The 26,043-nt window shown below is 34.7% G+C and overlaps 3 protein-coding genes across 4 annotated transcripts; 1 reads left to right on the forward strand and 2 right to left on the reverse strand.

Moving 5' to 3' along the window:
* The first annotated feature begins 324 nt into the window (after positions 1 to 324).
* On the forward strand, positions 325 to 25,903 carry LOC144468976 (RNA helicase aquarius). The gene is made up of 14 exons (XM_078178809.1): positions 325 to 532; positions 611 to 1,247; positions 1,990 to 2,168; positions 20,702 to 20,815; positions 21,417 to 21,520; positions 21,601 to 21,712; positions 22,192 to 22,405; positions 22,488 to 22,536; positions 22,613 to 22,848; positions 22,985 to 23,372; positions 23,449 to 23,697; positions 23,780 to 24,137; positions 24,208 to 24,464; positions 24,541 to 25,903. Exons 1-14 carry the CDS (start codon positions 449 to 451, stop codon positions 25,901 to 25,903), a joined length of 4,344 nt encoding a protein of 1,447 aa, XP_078034935.1. The 5' UTR covers positions 325 to 448.
* Positions 2,193 to 5,562, reverse strand: Mthl5 (G-protein coupled receptor Mth-like 5). Its single transcript, XM_078178811.1, has 2 exons — positions 4,191 to 5,562; positions 2,193 to 3,690 (listed from the first exon to the last, which is right to left on the reverse strand). Exons 1-2 carry the CDS (start codon positions 4,993 to 4,995, stop codon positions 3,038 to 3,040), a joined length of 1,458 nt encoding a protein of 485 aa, XP_078034937.1. The 5' UTR covers positions 4,996 to 5,562; the 3' UTR covers positions 2,193 to 3,037.
* On the reverse strand, positions 6,672 to 18,036 carry LOC144468979 (putative G-protein coupled receptor Mth-like 1). Of its 2 annotated transcripts, none has more exons than XM_078178812.1 (7): positions 17,402 to 18,036; positions 13,286 to 13,559; positions 11,941 to 12,239; positions 11,737 to 11,815; positions 11,456 to 11,616; positions 11,011 to 11,248; positions 6,672 to 10,636 (listed from the first exon to the last, which is right to left on the reverse strand). In XM_078178812.1, the coding sequence occupies exons 1-7, from the start codon at positions 17,451 to 17,453 to the stop codon at positions 10,438 to 10,440; spliced, it is 1,302 nt and encodes a 433-aa protein (XP_078034938.1). In that variant the 5' UTR covers positions 17,454 to 18,036; the 3' UTR covers positions 6,672 to 10,437. The 2 variants fall into 2 exon arrangements, with proteins under 2 accessions (XP_078034938.1, XP_078034939.1); XM_078178813.1 differs by having other exon boundaries at positions 6,673 to 10,636; positions 13,286 to 13,547; positions 17,402 to 18,033.
* Positions 25,904 to 26,043: the final 140 nt, after the last annotated feature.

Here is a 26,043-nt window from a genome sequence, read left to right on the forward strand (position 1 = left end):
TCATATCTTTATAATTATTAAAATTTAGATATAATTAATAAACGTAATTTTTTATTCAAAATCAAATGAAATGATTGCTGTAATATAATTTTAAATACTGTAATATTTTTACATAAATATAGTTGTCAAATTGAATACAAATCTTCTATGAGTGAATGTGTCATGTGTATTACGGTAATGAGATTTACTCCTATATGATCTTAGGGACCTTAGCGAGGGTCCATATAGAATTTTTCTTTGCTCTGATTGGTTAACGATTCACTACTGAGACAAGATCCATTGCGGATTGGATAAGCAGTAAAATGGTGAGAATGGCGCGTTAGGTTAGAGCATAAGAAAAGCGTGCAGAAGTAGGTCCCGTTACTGTACGGTCTTTAAGTCTTAACCTTTCCAGGATTTGAATTAAGTTAGGTTATGTTGTGATATACAAAGATTATTATAAGTTAACATGGAAAATCAAAACGGCACATCTGTAAAAAGTAATAATCCTGCTCCCACAGTCGAGCAGATTAATGCTGATAGAATAACACAGGTATTTACTGTTTATAGATATATTTCTTTGTCGTATACTATTGCAAAAATATAGTTTCTAATTCTACCTTCATTACAGCTCGCAAATAAATATTGGGCACCTCATACAACAGACTCACATTTACCTTTCAATCCTCAAATTGTAGAAGACATTTATGTTCAAGAAATATGTGCTTCTAAGTTCTCAATTCGTAGGATCATGATGCTAGAATTCAGTCAGTATCTGGAGAATTTTTTATGGCCAAATTACAATGCAAACAATGCAACTCGCGCCCACACTATGTCCATTGTTGTTATGGTCAATGAAAAGTTTCGAGAACGTGTTCAAGTTTGGGAGGCATTTGAGAAGAATCCAGAACATTTTCCAGAGTTCTTCCAAAATGTTTTAGAAGCTTGTCTCGAAGAGAGTATAATGGATTTTGATTTGAAAGAGCAAACAGCACTGATTGTATTTTTAAATCATTGTTTTAATTCTATGGAGATTTCATTAGTTCGTGAAGAAGTGAAAAGATTGGTATCGTTATCTATGTGGATTTCATTACAACAAGGCCGCAGAGAATTGGAATTCAGAAAATATCCAATGTGGAGAAAATATTGGAAAATTTTGAGAAAGAAAGATAATCCAGAAATGAAAGAAAAACTAGAATGGGAAAGGAAGTTCTTACATAGATTAATGATAAAATTCATGAAAATTTTGGAAACAATTACTCAAGACGGTAAAATAAGACTTACAGTTAGAAACAATTGATAGTCGTTGTTTATTTTACATCTACAATATGTATTAAAAGGGACTTTCTGTTTATTTAATGAAAAATATTGATTTTGTTTAATATTTTTTTAACAATTGAAAGTTGTAACCAACAAATGTGAAACTTTATATAGCTTACAGTACATGTTCATTAAGTTATATAGACTTTTTTCAATTTGGTTTGCTTGTAAATAGTTTTGTTAATAGTAGCTAGTTATGTATAGTACATAATTTCTTTATTGATGACTGACATATTTATGTTCTGTGTTTATTTAAAGTAAAAAGTTATGATATAATCTACAATCATGGAAAAGAATTCTGTAAGACATAATAAATATTTAAAAATTCCATATCTAATGAAAAAGACAAAACTGAGGTAGGCTATCATTATACTGAAGTAGATAACTCTTATATTTGACTGTATAATTGAAGTTGCAATTAGTCTGTTTACAGGCCAAATTGGTTATCTTTATTTTTTTTAATTTTATTGTCAGAGCATTTAGTTGATTCATAATTTTTTACATTTAAAATAAAATTTTTGGGGTAGTAAATAATTTGTTATTATATATCCTATTACATTAAATATATGTTTATAATAGTATATACTATGTCTATTCACTTTTAAAGAAATTTTAGTAAGCAATGTATGTTATTTTAATACTTTTATTTACTTTTTGCATTGCAGAATTAACCAATATTTTTTTTAACAGGACCACTTTTATCAGATAAGGTTCGGTACTGTGAAAGATTTCTTGAACTAGTAATAGATTTGGAAGCACTATTACCAACCAGGCGTTTCTTCAATACTGTAATGGACGATTGTCATTTAGTAGTGAGATGTCAGTTATCTAAATTATTAGATCGTCCTGAAGGAGGATTATTTGGACAGGTAAGCTACATAAACTTTTTTTAACACAAAAAGAATCAGACAAAATGTAAATGACTGAGAGATATATTTTATAAGAGTATATTGAGATGATACAGCTTCTGTACAAAAATTTCATGTCTATACAAGTATAAATACTACGTGAATATCTTAAAACTACAAAATTATTTAAATGATAATACTACTACTATAAAATAATAAATGTGATGACAGTATTTATAAAATGTTAGGCGTGTGTATTTTGTAGTATAAATTTATTAAGAATATTTCTAATAAGTGCACAATTCCACAAGGCAAAAGCAATATTTTTTTTAAGGCACATACCATTATAAACATTTTTGTTACAAAATATTTCAAAAGAAAGCCGTTGTTTTTACGCTGTTAAGATAAATATTATGTACAATGTTTTAATCTTCTCTGTTGTCATTTACATTAGAACAACATTGTCACTTTCAATAGATGATTTGGTCATTAAGTTCATTACGTATGTAATACTGCTAACATGATCTTATGTGTTTTGTTCTATATTCGTATGAATTTCCAAGCAAAACGAGTTTAACTCGACTTACAGAGTATAACTTACAAAAAGTAAAATATATCTGATATATGTTGTAGATTTAAAAGCATATGGCATTCCATATTTTTGTAATTTACTCTGTGTACTTTAAAAGATGAACACGCTTGGTTTTAATTAGAGTTGGGCATTAACAATTAATATGTTAAAAACGTATTTAGCGTAAAAAAGTACGATAAAATACTTTAATAATAATGATTAATACATAGTTGCATTATGTATAGCCCATCTCTCTAGTCTTAATTCAACTTTTCTCTCACCTTAAGTATCTAAGGTACAAAGTAAAATTAAACAGGTTTCAATACCCTGCATTAATGGCAGTCATCTCTTCTCCCCAGTCAAGACCATCAATATTTTCTGCCGAGTTGCAACAATTGCATGTTTTACCCAATAAAAATGTAACTCTTTTTTGTCCAAAAACACAAACATATAATATTAAAATTGCTTGAAACAAATTAATGACGATATGACAATATACAAGTATGTCATAATTGAGTCGCGACAGTAATAATGAGAGCCATCCGATGCTCATCAAGGCAAATAGAAAAACAAACATTCGAAAACTATATTTCATTTTATGATGAATTCGGCCGTATGTAATCATTCGTTTGATTCTATTCGCGGTAGTTAGCACAAAGCTTAGATCGACCAATATCGTGAGAGCGATGGATGTGAATAATACAGAAACACCGAGCCATCCGATTGTTTCTTGAGGTGGATAAACAGTCCCTCCAACGACGGGTTTGCTGGTTTCTAGTGCGAAATGCGCAAAGATCGCAGTACCCGCGATACAAGCCGTCGATCCCCACACGTATGATGAATAGTAACAATATTTTCTGCCATCAGTGACTCGCAGAAATACATTTCGTGAACGAAAAGTACTCCATACATAATAACCCAAGGCATTGAGCCAGAAAAATGCAGCTAGGAGGGAGACATACATTACGGTATCTGAAAAAAACATAAACAATGGAAGTATGATGCCATTCATGATGTATGCAGAGTGTTTAACCGTGTGTAGTAAACATTGCATTAACGATGAACATGTTCAATATGACCTTCACATGTAGTGACTTAGAAAAGTTTTGGAACACATTTTAAAACGAAATAATTATTTAAAAAGTATGTTACTATATAATATGTACAATAACTTTTAGAAAAATTATAATTACGTTTCCAAATTTTCATATCTGAATCTATAATGAAAATTTAATTTCATATTTTATAAGAGGGTCGTTGCATTTAATAAAATGTTATAATGAAGAAAGTTAACTAAGCAAAAGCTATTAACGAATGGTTAGAAATCCCTGCTTTCCCGGTAACACACATTTAAAAACAATGCCAGAAATTTAACTTGTACAAGCAGCGTTAATAATATTTATTATACGAAGATAAACACCTTGCATATAAATATATGATTATATTTTTGAATGTGATCTTATGACTCCTACCGGCGACCATAAAACTAATGTGATTGCCGAATTCCGTAAATATTCGTACGGTGGAAGCGCATTGGCCGGCTATTAGACATAGAGTCATACTGGTTATCATATTTCCCACAAGATCACGCAACTGCGGCAAAACAAAGTAGACGATCGCAACGACTAGGTAACTAGCTATCGATATCGCGTGAAAAGCGGGATCGATAGCATGCCTCATCAAATAATTCGTGTCGGTCCATCCAACGACTATGTCAGGTACACAGATCATCGCGTACGTAGCTAAACGATCTTTGCTCCATATGGCTTTGTCGGCACAATAGTGTCCAAATGGATAATCATAATGAATGGACACAGTATCGAGTTCATCCTCGTCTATTATTCCAACAGGTCTAAATCCATAAACACCGCCGTTCTCGTAAGATTCCTTGGTTGAATCAGTAGTATAGTGTCGTAGCACCCCGGTAGTCAATATAGCTAATCGATCTTCGCCCGATTGATGATCATACACGTCCCATTGGCGTTCGTTCGATTGACACTTTGGTCGACCAATTTTTAATTCATAATTAGGTTCTACCGGTCTGTTTCGTGAAATACCGTTCACTCTTTCTTCGATAAATTCCGGTTGCCACTGCGTTTCGTTCGTCTCCGATAATGGCGTGCACGTGTCGTCGACGAGCAGTTCATCAGGCTCGCAACACTTTGCGACGCTTATTAAATTTGTTTTACTGTCGGTGTAGGCGAACACTGCACGCGGATCATTTGTCCCGAGTGAACCGATCACGACCACGAGTACCACGCTCACGAGACAATACATGTCATCGAATCAACACCTTTCGTGTTTCTATCACATGTTCCGCGCATTGGTCACGCGTTTTCCTTGCGATTGTGTCTTTTAGTGTTCTGATCGATTTCGTAGCGACCACAGCTACCTCGAGGGCGTTAGATTCACTCGTTCATTGTGACGCGACGATTGACTTCCCGTGTATGTTCATCGCCATACCTGTTTATGCTGCTGGCGGGTTGTCCGCTTAGTAAGACCTACCCCTGCCTATACCCGACCGCCATCGCATCCCATTCCCAGTCCCATTCTCTGCCGTATTGTTTTTTTCTTTTTCTCTTTCTCCGTTTCTCGTTTATGTTCACAAGCTGACGTAGTCCATCTCTCTCCCTCTACCTACTGCTCCCTCTATAGCCAGTCTCATCGCTTCCCCTACCTCCCGATTCCCCATTGCGCATCCTCACCTTTTTCGTTTACGTTTACTTCGCGCGAATCTTCGTCGCTTTTCTATTGGTTACCATAAATACAATCTCGGTTCGTTGTAAGCCCCTTCAATTCTATTCTACTACGACTGGTATAGGTTAGACGCACTTGAAATATTTGTACAGTTGTAAATTTTATTCGACGGAAATTCTCTATAAAAGAAGCATCGTGCATGAATGAAGTTGCTTTTGCACTCGAAGAAATTGGATAAGTATCGTGTGATTTGAAACTGGATAACTCAAATGAAAAGACAGGGTAACGCCTATTATGTTTATTCGAAAGGAATGTAATGCTTCGTAACACAAGTTTATCCTATTTGAAGTCGGTTATTTTTGTCTTCGCTAACTAAGTAAGAATTGTTCATTTATTCGTAAATAGCAAATCAATTTCATATGAATTTGAACAACTGTGAAACTTTTTGTAAAAGTAATGATGCAGATATATTTAATTTAAAATAAAACTTACCCGTATACAAGCTTGAATTTCATGCTGAATGCGTACGTTTCTTAATAATAATTACGATAATGTACTTATATAGTGGAAAAATACTAATTCTATTCACTGTGAAATCGGTCTTAGTGTATTAACAATATTGAAATAGTTCTCAATAAGTTATATCGCTCGAATCATAAGTTTGCAAAATTGTAACCAGCAAGAATTGAACAATCGTTACATACATGTACGTGTGTATAATAGATATTGCTGGTTTAAGCGACTGATTCATTACTGATTTATCATTTACATGTCATTATATCGCAATTCCTTTGCACACGTATTACGTAAACAGTTCGTCCTTGAACTGACACAATATTTTATTTCATTCCTCCTTGTCGTTTCGATTAGTCCTATAAACACATTAAGCATTAGATATAAATTAACTCGTGTCCTTATGCCTATACGTTGCAAAATTGCCGGTTAACAATGTGTTAAGATACAACAATTTTGAGGATATCACAGAAAAATAGCACTATTAAATAATGGACCCTATTAAAGATACAAATTACTTTGAATGTAGTCAACGATTAATCATTATATCGGAGGAAAAGGAATAATTTCGGCTGCCTTAATTTCATGCTGCCATTCTCACGTATCTTGTATCCTGTGCTATTATTGTATTGATAATGTGAAAAATAGAAAAACGTTTGAAAAATAGTTTTGTCGTATTTTTAAAATAAATGTTTTTTAAAAATAGAAATGTAAGTTTCCCATTTTGTTAAATCATACATTTATTCTTTTTAAGTTATACCAATACAAATTTCATACTTTATATTGTCAATTAATATAAAAAGGTCTAAGAAATACGTACTTCGTTCAAATTTTTAACATTTCTTATCTATATCTTCGAAATTACTTATCATTGATACTTTTATTTGTTTTATTGCTACATATTTTATTTACAAATTGCTTTACATAAACTATTTTTACAGAATTTAAGTGATGTAGGATTTCGAAATAAATATTTAACCTCTTCCGCTGAAAATTTATCGACGGATAAATACAATGAATTTCAGAACAAAATTAATTTTGTTTATCTTCTAATTTTTTCTTATCTCTTACGAAATTAACACGGAAAATTCAGTCTGAGGCAAAACTTAACTAACCGTATGGTAGAGCAGATCTATCTCTTTTGAAAATAAATTATTTTCATTTTTGACTCGCAAAATCAAATATCGATGGAGAATGAAAGTTTGAAATATATGCATAATTGTTTGATTATATTTTCTAAAAGAACGTCGACCATCTTTGAATTTTTGTGTCGCAGGTGAGTTGTTGCTACGTGGAAAGTTTCACATGGCAACACGCTCGTGTAGAGAAATATCGATCACCGACGGATTGCTGATACACAAAGCGTTCTATCGTCGGCCTACAACAATAAACGTGCCTCATCGTCGTGTGATTGTCGCAAACTCCTGTCGGGCATCGTTTACCGAGACATGGATTTGGCGCCTATTAAACACGTTCTTCCCTCGCAGTGGTCTCGTTAATCTCGCCTTCGTTAAGCTACTTTATTACTTACGCGCATTGCTCAACTTAATCACCGTAACGCTGCCTACAGGAACCAGAGCCACAGTTCTCATTAGCGAGCTGTGGACTTTACGCTGTCACGGTTGAAATATTAGAAGATTTGTAGATTTCCAAGTTGTTAGACTCGGCTTGGTACATTTAGCCTTAAAATTCTTAAAGATAGCTTCGCCGAACAGATGTTTGTACACTTCAATATTTATATTGATAAACAATGTGCAAAAGAGTCTATTACTAAGCTCTGGGTAATTTCACATTGATTCACATTCGCAGCTTAAGTATATAAGACGAAAATTTTAGGTATCAAGGCACATAATTCTAAGTTTAATACCGTTTCATTGAAAATTTAATTCGGAATGGACATTTATTTAATAATTAACAAAATTATTGTCGGCTCGGTTGTTTTTGTAGAGTAAACTTAATTCTTGTCCTACATATTGATAGATTAAACTAGAAGTTTGGTATTACGTCTATATAAGTATGTATAAACTTAAATATAAATTAATGATGTACATTTCTTAACGCGAGTTGAAATCTGAATTTCAGATTAACTGTTTCATGACAAACAGTGGCTTGCAAACATTGCAATAGTTAACTAAGTTTTTATTTTAGAAGGTAACAGGATATACCTACATTTTAGCTTCTAATGTATGAATAACTAGCGATTCTTATCGTTAACGTATTTTCTCTTATAAAAACTTGATTGAATTACTATCTCCAGTGAATTTACAAACACTTTTACAAATCACTTTTAGCCGAGATTAAAAGGATCCATTATGTTCCATTTTTTTCACGAGTGCTGAAATTTTTAAAAGCAAGTCTCAGAAACGCCGAGAATCATTGTCAAAAGACAATGGTCAGTAATCTTGTTAAAACGAGAATAAGTATTCGTTCCCGGTGCAGAATTGCATGTCAAGAAACTGCAGTTTCGTCGCCAGTCGCAGTTTTATGGCGAAAAGACGTCAATCGCTACGACAGATTGACGTCGCGTCGTTCGACTAGAATGAAAGTTCACGTGGTTTACGTACGTGTCTTCCTGGGGGGAAAAGAACAAAACGATTCACGCGGATTCATCGCGATGAGTCGACCGAATATACGACGTATCGGAACACGAGAGCGATTCGAACAGCAAATCGTTTCTAGCTAGTACGCGAATCGGTGGAATCGGTCGCTCGATTGATCATTGTTGATTAACGAGTCACCTACTATCATTTTGTCGGTATTCGTTGTCATTAACCAATAACACGCGCATACACAGAGATTCTTAAAGTTGAACGGTACATAGTCAGTAGACAGCAAATTGTATGCGTTCATCGTACATGCTAATATCGAGAATGCAACAAATTATAAATTTTAAGTGACATATATTATTTGTTTGCGATTCAACCGAAGTAATCAAACCCGCGGCATTGATTTACCACAGATTTTATGTACCAATAAAAAAGAACGCACCATTACGGTAATCATAATAAGTTGCAAATGAATAACGATCTGCTGTCTAACAACAGTTACTTATTTGTAAGACACTATGACAATGAATCCCGTGGCACCTCGTTCAACGATTTAACTTACGTTAGAGACTAGGGGAATTATGAGAGTATTCAATTATCATGTAATTCTAAGAAAGATGCCGCTTCCGCACATGCGTCACTTGAATAGAAATTCTATTTTGTCATTACAATTATAATTAGCTTCATCTAATGGTTTTCTTCGACTTGTTTCTCAGCGATTATATTTAACTCTGGAGAATAACTGATTATTACCATTACCCATGTAAGAATGGGAAGTTTTATGAGTCGTGCAGTAGAACCTCGATTATCATAAAGAGTTGGAATCAAAATACGTGCGATTATTGAGGTAGATGCTGTATTAAATTCATCTTCGTCTTCTTTACTCCTATTCGTGAACCTCAGCTCTTTACTTAAATAGGAAAAACGAATTATAATCGTTTGGAAAATCATTTCGTATTTTTCTCTTGCGAAATAATTGACTAAAGTGAAAGTGAAAAATTTCTTTGTCAAGATCAATGAATGAGATTACTCCCAGGTGATCAATTATCGATCTTCCTCTGATGTGTTTTAATACCATATTGTATAGTGTTGCTCGCATATAACTTTCACATTTCCGTACAGCTTAACGACTGTTACTGTTCCTAACAATTCTTAGAAATGTTTTCCAAAGACGTCCAATCGTGATGTATAAACATGTTTGTTTACAAAACTCACGCAGCTGGTCTGTATTCTCTTTTATCTAGTGTCAGTACTCTACTCACGTTCACTGATTCTACTTATTGGGATAAACTTCCCGATATGGATATTCGAACGGATATCTACTGAATAATGTATAGTGGTATGTTTTAGTTACGACGTATAAGAAATCTCAAAGATATATAGAATACAAAGTTCAAATGAAATTGACTAAGGTTTCAGTTAGTGTTTATTTCCCAGGTGAATCACCCTATCGGATTTATCATAGTACGTGATAAATCATTGTACTGACGAATTATCGTAGTCACAAATGTAAAGAATTGGCTGTTAAAAATAACTTGAAAAAGCTGTAATTGTCACGTTTTGCTTGAACTGCGACGAAAGGAAAAATTATACAAAACGTAACTAAAACGATTGTTTCGTTGCTTTTCTTACAGCGACTCTACTAGATCATAAACTGATAAAGAGATTGTGATTTCGATTGTTCAAATGCTTCGTCCACAACCCGTGACACTCTTTCGTCATTCTACAAAGTGAATTAAATACTCTCTAACTGTGATACGGTAATAAAAGAAAGTCAATCAAATGAAGACACTCTAACAAGTTGCTACATGAACTATTTCCTGACGTATGTGATGAAGATGGCTTGCGCTCAACTATCGAGGTTTTACTGTACGAGAATGGAAGCGGCAGTCATTAAAGAGAAGTTTTCGTGTTTGTGTTTACCAGCGAGATTTTCTACTCTTCTAAAGTAACACGTGCCGCGCTATCCCTGCTGCGATAACTCGATCTCTTCAGGTAGTACATCTTCGCATTCCTCGTCCTCGTAGGCCGCCCAGGATTTCGGAAACATGATTCCGCATGGTTTTTTCCTCGCCAACAGCTTCCTGACGCGTTTTCGCGTCGCCACCAGCAACAGGAATATTATGAATCCTTGTAACGCATTCAAAATGTCCGTGGGGATCCTATATGCAAATCAAGGCACAAAATGAACAATCTGTCAAAACGTTCGACTAGTTATGATTCGCGAATCGCGATGGTACGAGATGTTTTTATGATTTCGGTTTGAGCAGCAGAATTCTTGTACAAGCGTTCTTCAAATTCTTGTATAAGATTACCAATCAAGATTGTTACGGCGTTGCGTTCACACAAATTTTCATGATGCCGGTGAACAGAGAGTTATTTTTGGTTCGCTCGATGTTTACAATCAGGTGCCCCGACACGTTAATGTGTTTATCAATTATGTACTGAACTTCTACGCACGCTGCGTGCAGTAGATTAAATAAAAGAGAAAGGAGTTTCAGCGAGCACGGCTTCAGTTGAAGAGAAACTTAAATACCAGATGGTGTTTTTGGATCCCTCGGCGTAGGACACCACCTCGAAGATCCACGTGATGCCCATTACGAGGATCAACTTAATGTAGAGCATGCATTTAAAACGGAGTACCCGCAACTTGTTTCCGTTGTAATCGCAATATTGATGCCATAATCGCCAACCAGTCAGTCCTAGATATATCGTGTTCAGCGTGAGTAGGATCCCGATGGGCCCGTAAAAGTACGCCCACATTTGATCGCTGCCTGGAACATTGTACACCGATATTGCAATCAAGTATCGTTGTATTGGAATCCACCCGTTCATTCACTTTACACGTTTGCATATTTTATCTTCCAGCACGGTACACTCTGATAATCTTTATTCATCGAAAATCCTATCTAGATCATATATCAATCTGTCTATAACGCAATAGAGGTAGCGCGAGAATGAAATGAAATCGTTAATCTCACCACTGAACCAACAGGATCGCTCGCCGAAGCCTGGTTTCAGGTGTTCTCCCTCCATGTTATGGGTAATTAAAGTTGCCACTAGAAAACAGAGTGGTCCGCCCCATCCGTAGATGCAGTACATTATGAACAACGGTTTGTCTCTAATCGTGAAATTTTTGAACCTGTGAAACCAGATCGTACAGAATTCCGTTAGAGAAAATTAAAAAATAAGAGGCAACGTTAATAGTACTAATTCGTTCAATGAACTGCATTCATTTCACTAATCCGAGGCTTTGACTTACCAGACTGTTCTCCATATGTTGAACGCCACGACATTTAACCAGAAGAAAACGCATATGAATGAAAAGTACAAAATGAATCCTGCGAAGGAGAACAAAATTTTTGAACTAAATAAAAATAGCACCGTGTTGTAAAAAGGTAACTGCCGAACTGTTCACGAAAACCGTGCACCAGCTTTCAAGATTTATTGAATGAATTTTTCGTACCTAAAGAAATGCATATTCCCAGATCGCCTTCCACGATCGGCCTTAGATGTTGAACCGATAGCACAATATAGCTCACTGCCAAGGATGTGACTACGGCCATCATAGCTTTGTCTTGAATCTCCCTTAATTCCGGAAGCAGAACGTACACGGCCAATGTCGCGATAAGAAACACCGCCGATATAACACCCAGGATGTAATATAGTGTCTCTCGCCATACCGTCGAATACTCGCTGGCGTACTCGCCTTCGAAGCACACCAAAGCGACTTCGGAGCCATTTTCTCGTTCCATTACGCAAAATCTGAACATGGATCAGAATTGAATAGATCGTTTGTCATTAATACATGGAAGTCTTCTATTCTTAGTCATACTTGTCAATGGCATTTCCGAAAATATTTCGAATCGATCAATGTCCATAGTTTTGTCAGGATATGTTCGATGCGATGTTTGCTTATGTCGTAATTAGTATAGTATTCGAATTAAGTTTTATTCAGAAACGAAGATTTTAAACATTTCACGGCAACAATTCGTTCATCTATTGACATGAGGCAGATTTATATTCTTCTATGTGGAAAATTGGCAAACGCATATTTAAATGAATAAAATTTTGTACTTCACTCATTTTCGTACTAACAAATTCATCAATGTCAGTTTTCTTGTGCTGCATTAAATTTCGTGTTTTTCGATTTTTGATTTGTTAATTTGACTGGGAAAACATACGTATGAACATATCGCCATTTTTCAGGATCTGTACAGCTTTTAACTAATAAGTCAATCAATGTCTATGTCAGGTGGGAAGTTCATTGTTTTTTAATGTCTATCTAGACACTTATATTTAACTGTAGACAATTTCTAAATGGATGATCGAAATTATTTTTCGAGATCGTAGAAAGAGAACAGGTGGTTATTTAAACGAATGAGTCAAGATTTTGTAGCTTGTGTCTGTTGATACTTAAGAATAAGAATTGGCCGAGATACTATCAAGGAATAAATTTGAATAATCAGTGTCCTAAATGCTAAAAAACCTATTGGAGTGGTTAAAAATAATCATGATGTAATTAATTTCTGCGTAGGTAACACTCTCCACGATCGAAAATAAAATAATATGTTTCCCAACTTTCGCCACTATCCCGCACCATGAAAGAGTCTCGTGATGCAAGAGGGCTTCCCCAACAACGTAAACACTGATATATTCAAGTTCATTGTCGATATAAACGATGTTTTTGATATTACAGTTCGATATAAACGCTTTGTCCATTGATAAGAGAACACGGGTACGACAGAATACATTTGTCAGGGTATTTAATTATCTTCCCGCGATTGAACAGAATGAAATTGATAATTTACCCGTTTGAAGAAACTCTGTTGTGAAGGAATTCGGTGAACTGGAGCCAAGTCTCGCCGTTTTCTTGCATCACAGTGAAACTGTCTGTGACGGATGCGTTCGGATCCATCAAGTAGCTACCGTTCGGACATGTGAGCAGAACCTTCTTGCCATCGGAACAGTTCAACGTGTGAGGCACCCATTTGGAACCTTTTGTGCAACAGTTCACGTCTACTCCATAACTCGACGTGACCGTCCATGCTAGCAGGCAGATCCATAGCAGACCTAAAGAGGTGTCTTTTAAATCACAATAATCGGACGAGCTGCATTAGTGCATTGATCTAGATTCAGTCAGACTGGCATTACGCTAGATTTCTTCTAGGTCTGAATTAAAATCTATTTTCGAGTTTCTTGTAGATCTTACCAATAGAACTTTCTTTGAATTAAATGTAAATATCAGTGGATTATGTATAGTTTTAGTCCGTCATACATTTAAGCTATGACGGGCGCTCTCTAAATTTATTTCATTTATTATCATACTAAAATCTATGTCTACGTTTCGTCTCGGTTCTAATAACAGAACTGAAAACAATATCGCATCTTTCTACTGAATGCAATGAAAATATGATCATTAAACTCCAATAAATATGTTTAAGAAAATTTTAGTGAGAATTAACAGGATGTAGCTTAGTGAAAAATGGAACTTGATCTTTGAACAATGATTTCTTCAACACCACTTTTAATAAAATATCAGTTTCTTGGATGTCTCCCTACCTCGTCTTTATCGTATAGTTTTTTAATATTCGAACAATGACATGATTTAAATTCTATTGCACCAACATGAGTATTTGATATTGGCGAATGAATGGAAACTACGTAATCTTCGATTGATGTAGTCATGGATTCAATATATGAGCAAGCTTTATTTTGAAGTGCACACCTGATTTTGATATCTTTGGTAAACGATCCCAACGATTTCAATAGAATCGCCTTTGACGTCTACAAGTGACACCCACGGATCACCTGATCTCCTGAGAATACCGATTTCTAGTTTGTTATCGGCAGATAATATTGAAATGTGCAGCATCGGTACTGGGAAAATCGTTGAGTAATTTTCGATAAGCTATTTTTGTTGACGTCAAGGGTGATAAATGGGTGCATTCTTTGTGTAAGGTACGTAGACGTATCATACGCTTAATGCACTTTAATTCGTTAATTTCCTAGATAGTGAACATTCACATATATTGCAATAAATTTTATCGTAGGCTGGTTAGTCAAGCGTTCTGTATTGTTGCAATTTTTGTGTGTAGCAATATACAAGGCGGATCGTAGAAACGAAATCACTTCGATTGCTATGCAAGTCATGAGTTTTGTTAAATGGTGTGGACGTTTTTACAATTTTCTATGAGCAGTTTTATTTTTTCAGTAAACTTCTATAGAAAGAGATATTGACTTATTCACGTAACCCATTAGCTTAGAAAATATTTTAACAATGATTAAAACGAAATCTCTTTTACTTCTCGACGCTCTATTTTTCAAATAGATGCTAATCTAATTTTGTTTTACAACAAAAATATAGATGCCAATAAAACAAAATCGATGACGTTTCTTACAATAGCTATTAAGACATTTTTAGAAGAATATTGTCAGCATTGAAAACCTGGTTTATAGTGATTGAATTAAAAAAAAAAACAAGACTTCCAATATTTTTCATAATAAATGAATGACACAGATACGTTATCAAGTTTCATTAAATATTGAATTTCTTACTGACACTTCTCTGACCCGCCACACATCCGTAGAATTATGCAATGCTCGCTTGAATATGAAAGTCACCGGAAGCTGCGTGAATGGTATCAGTAAGTGTTAAAACACTTTCATTATCCTAACGACAAAAACAGATATCCGCGTCCCGATTCTCCATAGACGGGGCTCGAGAGAACGAGTCCCGTGTTTTTACTAACCACCGAAAGCTAATTGAAGAAACAACTTCGAATTCCATTGAAACGGAATGAAAACCAGCATTCGAATGATGCCGAGAACAGAGAAAAAGAAATTATTAATAGCAATTTCGAACTCACCGCTGATCCTATAAGCTCGTAATAGATAATGAGAAGAATACGACCTTTTATATTTATATCTTAGAAGCAATGAATAGTACCATTTAAAGAGATTCATCGGTCTCGGGTCTCTCGACTGCGTGTAGTGATTGAAATGAAGTGGCGATTTCCAAGATCGATCGGACAAAACGAAAATAAATAGATATCTATGAAAGAAAATGAGCGCGGGAAGATTAACGCTTAGCACGATAAGATAACAATTATTGCATTGACTTGATGGCCTTATTGGATCGGTACATTCAGTCAACGAACGAGATTCCCTGGCAAAGAAACATTCTCCACGTTCGATCGTAACCTAGTTTAAAGTCGGCCGTACTTCTCGTGGTTATGGCTTAAAAGAAGAGAGGGATGTTTCTGTGTAACGCAGGCTCTTTATTCTCCTCTATGCACTTCAATGACCGCACATTCGTCAGTTGTTTTATTCGATTTAGCCACGTGCAGTTGACTACTCTTTTATTCCATTCCTTTTTCCCAGATCCAATTTGTTTAATTACACGCATTGCATCTACACATGTTTAATTAAACGATGCATTAGAAGCATTGTTTTCAATGCCATTAAACGAGAACATGATCCGTAATAGTTGCACAGAACAGTAAACTACGTACAATATTATACATCGCATCGCATTGGAATACAACTGTGACCAATGAAAGAAATTCGTTACTGATCTTTTGAATAATTTAATTTAATTCAACAAACAACAAAATATCAAAGAAAGGAAAATTGTTTATTAAGTTGCCAATATATTTCAATTATTGACCCCAAGTGTTAAGACAGTAACGTTAGGAATTATTGAACTTTTTAATTAAATCTCAGATCACCCTGCTCGTAACAATATAACATATATAATTGTAGAAAACACGACGCATCAGAAGTGTTGCGACGACAAATCAACTTTTGCTTCGTGCAACGAATACGTTTGAACATTCCATCCAGTCATAACACTGTTTCTTATCATTGACAATGACGTTCATTCTAGCTGTATAATTTTTTTCAATGAATGACAATCTGCTTAGACAAGTGTGACGATTTATCGTTTCCCGAGATCCAAGAAAAAAGAAGGAAAACAATTTTAATGATCTCAGAATTCCACCACACTTTATGCGTAATCAACTGTGATAGTGTTGTTTTCTTCTCATATAGTTTTATCTTAATGTTTACGGCGTTCTATACCGCATGTTCTTTCGACTATCAACTAAGTCGATGATAAGTAAAAACCGACATCGATTTGCGAATTTATTTTTCTTTATTAAAGAATCTTATGATGCAATTCATATTTCGATACGAACAATTTTTGCGTCGAAAGGCAAGAATCGCGCTTTTATATATATTCGTAACAGAAGTCATAAAATATTTTAGAGCTCGTTCTAAAGTACAGCGATTTTCCGATCGTAAGTCAATCGGAATGAGTACAATCATAATATTTATGCGACGTATTTTTTATGTCACGTATTAGAGATTAATAGATACGACCAGTTTCATTTTTTTGTATTAAACTATTGACACGTGATGATGTTTTTATGGGAAATTATTAAATAAATATTCCTCTTTGTCCAAACAACATAAATTTATTTTCATAATAAATTTTAGGCGTTTCCGGATAAAAACAAAGATGCTATTATACTTTTGAATCATAGAAATTTTTAAACCTAAAAATGTCAATTTCTGTTTATAGTTACATTTTCTAATACTGAACAGTTCGGATTTACAATAATTAGTCAATAATTACGTAAATAATGCATAAGAATTAAGATAACTATTACCCTGCTCTTTAATAACAGAGAGGCATGAAAATTAATCACTTAACGCGGTTGAAGATTGTCCAATTTTAAATTACTACATTGACACAGTAACAAAACAAACGTAGTGCTAGAATACGCTATGGATTAAGTATAGGAAAACAAGTATCATTTAAGTTAAGTATAGTTAAAAATTTGGTAATTCATTCGAAAAAAAGCAGTCTGATAAAAATCACTGACCTAGAGTATATAAGCGCACACCGGTGAAGTTTTACTTACCTTTGGCTGGGAACGTGTTCGGGTGCTTATTGTAGCTTGTGTCCAACAACATTATCCCTTATTTCTCGTTACCGCATTTCTTTTTCCTTCGAAACTGGTTCTTCCGCGTGTGCAACCGCGGAAGTTCAGGCCACTTTTTGCGACTCACCTTTCTCGATCAAAACACTGCGGCTTCGATCGCGTGTTTACATTCGTTTTAAATAATTTTATGAAAACACGGCTCGCTACCTATCGTTTATCACATCAAATTAGCTTGCCTTGAGATTCGCTCGATTATTCCGGCAATTTTTAATTACAAATTTGAACAATTTTAAGTACGTTCGATTTTCAATCGAACCATTAAGCGATAGTATAAATTGAAAACAATCGAAACTGGACAATGTTAACGGATGTAATCGAAAATGATGATGTCAAGTTCGGTCACTTTGGAGAAAACTATATAAAAAAGTGGCGGTTCAGCGGAGATTTCAATGATAGCGCGAGTCACGACAAACGTTGGCACAAGTCGACAGAGTTGAACTGCGCGTAGAACTGAAACAAACCTGGAGGAAGCTTCGACAACATGCCAGCTCGGAGATAGCACAGCACGGTCCTCTCCCACTCGCATTTCTGACTCGTGGTTCACTACGCTACCAATACTTGAGGGACTTTGACGCGGAGCCAGTTCGAGCGCTGCTTCAACGATGAACAGTGAGCTGAAAATCCGTTTATCGTGGCTAATATTAAATTTTTGGAATTTCACGTACTCAAGAAAATTTTCTTTACATCGGTCCTTCCACGTTTTGAAATCCAAAATGTTAGCCATTTTATTACTTCCAAGTGCTCATTATAGGGCATGGATTAACATATTTGAATTGATGTTTCGCATAAAAATGCTGCAATATTTGTAACAATTCAAATTTTGAGATTCAGCAATCCAAATCAATAATGGCGAGGAAGTCTGATTAATGTAGATATAAAAGAATTAAAACGCGACGGCGTTAAGAGGGCGTGGTGCCCGGTAGAGACTGGTTGAAAAATAAATACGTTTGCATAATTAGAATAAATGATTCTAGGAGTTTCAATGTCCAGTTCTTTTTTGCCAAAGTTTGACGCGAAGCTTCTGCGCATTGCACAAGTGTGTTAAAGAGTGCAGTGCGTGACCACGCATCTGATCATTATAACGATGGTACATCATGAGGCTATTTTCCATTTAAATCCATACAACGACAATGTTGCAGTAGTTAAAACTGCGATCCTTCGATCATGATGGAATACATACGGGCACTCAAAACTGGCATATTCAAAATTGTTGAGATTATCGCGTTTTCAATCAGGAGTATATTATTTTATTATCATAAATTGTAAACACTGTACATATTGTAACTATTGAATCAAACAAATATTTAAACAACTGTCAAATACAAAAAAAATAAGCCAAGACAAATGTTTAAGAGAAAAAGTTTGATAAATGTATCCCGCCGTATACATATGTATATGTAGATCTTAATCCATGTGTAATTATAAATAAGTTCAACATGCAACACTGCACGCAGTTTAAGAAATCATCCGCTGAGACTCGTTAACATAATTTTTCAACGTTATAATGTGTTAACATAATTTCTGTAGATCTTGAAACGCGCCTTACTTTCTGACAAAACAAATTTTTTTTGTTTCCCAAGATGCGTGCGAACATATTGCAAGAGCTAAAAATGATATTCATACAATTCATATTAGAATATTTGTTCTGAACATGTTTATATTACATATTACACGTTTACATCGCAATATAATGAATGTAGTAAGTTAAAGAGCCTTGAAAACAGGAAACGTATTTTATCAAAAGCATCTGGAACTTTGATTCACGGAAGTATACATACCAAACATACGTATGCGCCGAACAGATGTAAAGTGCGTTTAAAAAGGAATGCAATGTAAGATAAGAGTTATGAACATTTTACAATCAGGATACAATCTTAATTGCCAAGTTGAGTTTTAATCAAAATATCGATAAAAAAAACCACTTGAATATATGACTTTGTATGACAATACATTTAGCCTGACAAGGAAAAAAAAATTGATTGTACTTACATACATGCAATCTGAAATCTACATGGAGCTGCTATTGTATGTTGCCTGTGACGCAACCAAATGATATTACATATGTGCAGCTTGGAGAATAAGTGTCAACACTTTTAACCCTTTCGCTTCGGCTGTCCAGTCTGCCGAAGTACTGTCACTAAATGGAAATGCGCCGTGAATACGTGCAGTATGCGTTGTTGCTGTATATACGTTTTCCTGAGTCTTAAATAACTATTTTGCCGAATAAAACAATCTTTGCTACAATATAATGAGTATAATTTACATCTTTGGTATGAAAACATTTATAACTTACAATTCTTTATTTTTACTATTGTATATTATTATAACTTTTATAACTTACCCACGAGTCATATTGGGCCCGCCGCTTATAAGCGGCGCTCGTACCCACATGTCATATTGTGCACGCCGCTTGTAAGCGGCGCTCGAAGCGAAAAGGTTAAGAATACACGTTTCGCCGATATAACTGACTTATCAACTAACACCTAATTTGCCATAAGATTAAGTAGCTAATTGATATGCTAAATTCTTAGTGCACAAAATCAATATACGAATAAAATTGATGAAATAAACGACCAATCTGTTGATGCTATGTTAATTTCATATCGACAATCTCGAAAGACTGCCGAGCTATTAACACTTTTCTCAAAGTCACAATTGATCATCGATCTTAATCGTACTTAATCGTCGATTAAGATATCCTTGATTGATAATATTTTCGATCCAATTTCGCCCTAAAGTATCTAGAATTTTAATTACTGGATCGTAATTGTTCTCGTCATTATAATTTTTGGAGGCATTTGCGTAACGCGATTCCGGACAACAGCAATTGATCATGCTATTGTTCACATGATATCCGTCACAGATCAAACGAAGATGACGAGAACGCATTTACCATTTCTGTCCGAAACGAATACAATGAATGAACACTGGTGTCAGGATCTTTAAGAAATCTGTAATAATTTGTACAGAAATAGATCGATAAGAAGAAATTGTCGTCGATACAGAATGGAATTAAAGAGGTTCGGACATCAGTAACGAAAAATGATGACGAAAACTAGTTTAATGTATTAAAATTGGCTTAATGACGACCGATGATAATGGAATTTCCTTGTACCGAGCTTGAAATTTGCATGCTTGCTCATAAAAGAAAATGCTCGTTAATAGAACATATACTTCGCAGATTGTTGACCACTATTTTGTTTACTTTATAATTTGCAGTTGCTGGAGATGTTAAAGTTCTACGCAAGATTCGAAATAAACGAGGAAAGTGGCGATCCTCTCACGGACCACGATATGACACAATTGCATTATACCAAGATCACTTCTCTTCAGGTACTTCTCTCTGATTAAAGAATAATATTCATTATTATCGTATAATATCGTATAATATAAACCACTTAACCTGAGTTTCGTTTGTGAGTTTTTTACTTGCAACGAAAATTTTAGTTCTCGTGATACTGTCGATTCTGTTGATTAGCCTGTGCAAATAAAATATGTATTATGATATTTCTAAACCCAAACAAAGATGTTTAAAATACAACAGTCAAAAAATGTGCTGCCTACCTATTTCAACGTATAATGTTCTTGAATATTATAAAATTCAAAGCAAAAGATTATTTGTTTCAAAATAAATGTGTAATAGATTAAATGAATTCGTGGAGTCCACTTTAGGAATTTGCGTAACAACTAAAAAGTCAAAAGTTACATGGACGATATTAGTTTAAAATCAATTTTAGGAACATCTCGGATCACTTTTTTTTCTTTTGTTTGACTATAAATAATTATTCGATCGAATTACGTTACAAAGTTAAAGCTTTTGCTTATGCATTATTAATGATTCGTTTCGTATCATTCGTCTAGTCACCAAGTTGCCGTTCATCGAAATTTTAGAAAATAATATAAAGTACTAATTGAATGTTCAAATTCTACACAGAAAGCGGTTTTCGCGAAGTTTCAAGACCTGAGGAATTTTGCCTTGACAAACGTGGCGAGCGTCGATACGAGGGATGCCCTTTACAAACATTTTGGTTTCCTTAGGTACCGATCTTGAATACATAAAACATTGTCTATCACATATATTATTAAGAACGTTTCTCAGTTTCCATCGTTCTTTTCAGTCAAGAAAAATTGAGATCAATTGCAAGTTATCTGAGCCTAGTTCCATCAGAGGAGCGAGAAGAAGAAGAAAACTGGTACCGATATGACATAGACTTCCTTCGTGAGCTTCTGGTACGTTAAATGGATAATTATTTTTAACAATTAAACACTTTTGAGTAAAATTTTTAGGGACCATATTTTAAATACTGGTTTAGGTAAATGTTATTTTAGAATTGAAATAAAACATTGTTATAAATAGGAATTAAAATGTTTAGCAAATGATTATTGTGAAAATTTAAAAGACAAAATAAAATATTGTAACTTTGTAAAATAAATAGTATTTAAGATATTCGTTGGCAGTAAAAGCAAAGAACAAAATAAATTGATATTAGAATGCGAGAATAGATATATTTATATGCATATATGCATGCACACATACATATAAATGTAAACAGTCATTTTTACAATTCTTCGAATTCTTACTTTTTAATTTTCATATTACATATGAATTTTCACTTAACGAACTATGGGTGCATTTTTAACGTTCTTTCTTACTATTAACTTACGTTTATCTTTCTATTTAATGATACCAATCATCAATTTAATTTTAGATCTCTCGCCATGAACGCAGAGCCTCTCAATTGGAAGAGCTCAATGAAATGCCCCTGTATCCCACAGAAGAGATCATCTGGAACGAAAGTATTGTTCCAACGGAATATTTCTCCGGTGAAGGATGCTTGGCTCTACCAAAATTAAATCTACAGTTTCTCACTTTACACGATTACTTACTAAGAAATTTCAATCTCTTTCGATTAGAGTCTACCTGTACGTAGAACGAACGTATACTTACTCATGGGATTTTCCAAATATTTATCATAATTAATTCGGTAACATTCATTTCTTTCAGACGAAATACGTCAAGACATCGAGGATGCTGTAAGCAGATTAAGTCCCTGGTAAGTTTCTTTTTGAATACGATAAACCCACATAACTATGCATGTGTTAATTGGTATATTTTTTTCTATCGATCAGGCGAGCTGAAGATGGTGGTGTTTATTTTGGTGGCTGGGCCAGAATGGCTCAACCGATCACACAATTTGCTGTTGTAGAGGTAGCAAAACCTAATATTGGCGAAAAGAGACCATCTAGAGTGCGAGCTGACGTCACAATAAATTTGAGTGTTCGAAAAGAAATCAAATCTGAATGGGAAAATCTCCGAAAACACGATGTTTGTTTCCTAATTACTGTCAAGCCTGAAAATCCAATTGGTGAGATGCAAAAATGGGATACAGTAGAATAAACATTTGTTTAAAGAATTGGATAAACTACTTGCTTAACATCTCAACCAAAATAGTGTTTATTAATACGTATAATTAACAATTTGAATATTTGTTTTATCTACAGGCACTAAATACAGTCATAAATTACCATTTGTCCCACAAGTTGGTTTAACAACGGTGAGAGGGTGTGAAGTTGAAGGTATGTTAGATTCCAATGGCAGAGTGATAGAAGACGGCCCTGAGCCGCGACCAATTTTACCTGGTGACACAAGAACTTATAGAGTCTGGCTGGATTCTAATCAGTATCGGATCGACATGGACAACGCTAGTCATGGTGGTGAAGATGTTTACGAAGGGTTTAATATTATAATGAGACGGAAACCGAAAGAGAATAATTTTAAAGCGGTCCTAGAAACCATTAGGGAACTTATGAATACAGAATGTGTTGTACCTGATTGGCTACATGACATAATTCTTGGCTATGGCGATCCAGGCGCGGCTCGTTATTCGAGGTGCGTATAATTATCACAATTTATTCAATAGAGTTTTGTCTATTCAAAATTAAAATTTTTATATATTTGCTTGTAGAATGCCAAATGAAATCGCAACGATGGATTTTAATGACACATTCCTCGATATAGACCACTTGCGTTCCAGTTTTCCACAATATAACATTCAAGTTTCTAAAGACAACGAAAAAAAGCTTGTACGACCTTTCCGTTTAAAATTTGTGGACGTTCTTGCTAAACAGAGCAATGAACCTGTAAAACAAATAATTGAAGTTGAACCACATGTTCCTCCCAGTCGAGGCCCGTACAAGGCTAATGAACCTAAAAAGTTTGTGACAAGTTATTCTCTATCTCTTTAATTAATTATATGATATGCATCGTTAATGTGTTTAATATGATTTTTTAAATAGAAATCAGATTCCCTTTACACCAACGCAAGTTGAAGCTATTAGGGCCGGTATGCAACCAGGATTGACACTTGTTGTAGGCCCCCCTGGTACTGGTAAAACGGACGTCGCTGTGCAAATCATTTCAAACCTTTACCATAATTTCCCCAATCAAAGAACATTAATAGTTACACATTCTAATCAAGCATTAAATCAACTTTTTGAGAAGATTATGGCACTAGATATTGATGAGAGGCACTTGCTTCGTCTTGGTCATGGAGAGGAAGCATTAGAGACGGAAAAAGATTTTAGCAGATACGGCAGAGTTAATTATGTTTTGTCTAAACGCTTGGATCTTTTAATGGAAGTTCAAAGATTACAGGTTTGTATTCTACTAACAAATCAACTAGTAAATGCTTTGTTTCTTATATTACATAAAACTTGTTCATTAGGAATCTTTAAATGTGAAAGGCGACGTAGCATACACATGTGAAACTGCGGGACATTTTTTCATGTATCAAATATTAGCAAGGTGGGAACGTTTTGAATCAAGAATCAAACAAAGGCAAGGAACGGGAAACAGTTCCCCTCCTGCTTTCATTGTGGACGAAGAATTTCCATTCCATAAATTCTTTGATAATGCTCCGCAACCTTTATTTAAACGTAATACATTTGAGGAGGACATAGAAATAGCATGCAGTTGTTTCAGGTAGTTTTATAACAGATGATCATTTATTTCAATATTGTATTTTCTATAAAATTGTAACATTACTTTGATTCTGTAGGTACATAGAAAGAATTTTTGCACAATTAGAGGAATTTAGAGCTTTTGAGTTATTACGATCTGGTTTGGATAGATCAAAGTATTTATTGGTTAAGGAAGCAAAAGTCATTGCCATGACTTGTACGCATGCTGCACTCAAACGACGCGAGCTCGTTGATATGGGCTTTAAATATGACAACATTCTTATGGAAGAATCTGCACAAATTTTAGAAATAGAAACATTTATACCATTGTTATTACAAAATCCACAAGATGGATATAATAGATTGAAACGTTGGATAATGATAGGAGATCATCACCAGTTGCCACCAGTTATTAAAAATATGGCTTTCCAGAAATATTCAAACATGGAACAATCTCTTTTTGCAAGATTTGTTAGGCTAGGTGTACCTACAGTTGATCTTGATGGCCAAGGTCGTGCTAGACCCAGTATTTGTAATCTTTACAATTGGCGGTATAAAAAGCTGGGCAATCTTTTCCATGTGGAATGTAGCCCAGAGTATTTAGTGGCGAACGCTGGATTCTTATACGACTTCCAGCTCATTAATGTTGAAGATTTTAACGGAGTGGGAGAAAGCGAGCCGAGTGCTTACTTCTATCAGAACCTTGCTGAGGCTGAATACTGCGTAGCCGTATTTATGTACATGAGACTTCTTGGTTATCCAGCCGATAAAATTAGTATATTGACTACGTATAATGGGCAAAAACATTTAATAAGAGATGTGATAAATATAAGATGTGCTAGTAACCCTTTAATAGGCCGACCCAATAAAGTAACAACGGTTGACAAATACCAAGGTCAGCAGAATGATTATATATTACTGTCTCTTGTAAAAACCCGTGCCGTAGGCCACTTGCGAGACGCACGACGTTTGGTCGTAGCTATGTCAAGAGCACGTCTCGGTCTTTATGTGTTTGCTAGAGTTTCGCTTTTCAAAAATTGTTTCGAATTAACACCGGCATTCGATCAACTAATGCAACGACCATTAAAACTGCAACTATTACCACAAGAGCATTATCCTACTGATAGACTTAACGATGCTATCCCATCTACTTCACCAATGGAAATTGAAGATATGCCTCATATGGCGAAATTTGTATATGATTATTATATGGAGAAAGTTAGTGGTATGAAAGAGTCTCAAAAAATGTGGCAAAAACCAGGTACAATGCAAACATCTAATAGTCCTACTCATAAGGTTCCTGCTCATCCTGGAGCAGATGATGATACAGACGATGAAGAACTTGAACAAACAGAGAATGAAGGACGAAATACTAAGGAAGAAAATATAGAACATAAATTTGAACCAATAAAAAATTTAATTGAAGAACCAGCCTCAGAAAATGAAGATAACAATCGTTAAGGACTGATCAATGTTTGAATAAGAAAAAAGTTAAGATGATAGAAAGGAACACATTGTACTAAAAATACAATCTTTTTTTATTGAAATTATATTTATTGTACAATCTCATGGTATACTACCATAATATAATAAAATTAAAA

Source organism: Augochlora pura, chromosome 4 (assembly GCF_028453695.1).
Source record: "Augochlora pura isolate Apur16 chromosome 4, APUR_v2.2.1, whole genome shotgun sequence".
In the NCBI taxonomy this organism is placed as follows: Eukaryota; Metazoa; Arthropoda; class Insecta; order Hymenoptera; family Halictidae; genus Augochlora; species Augochlora pura.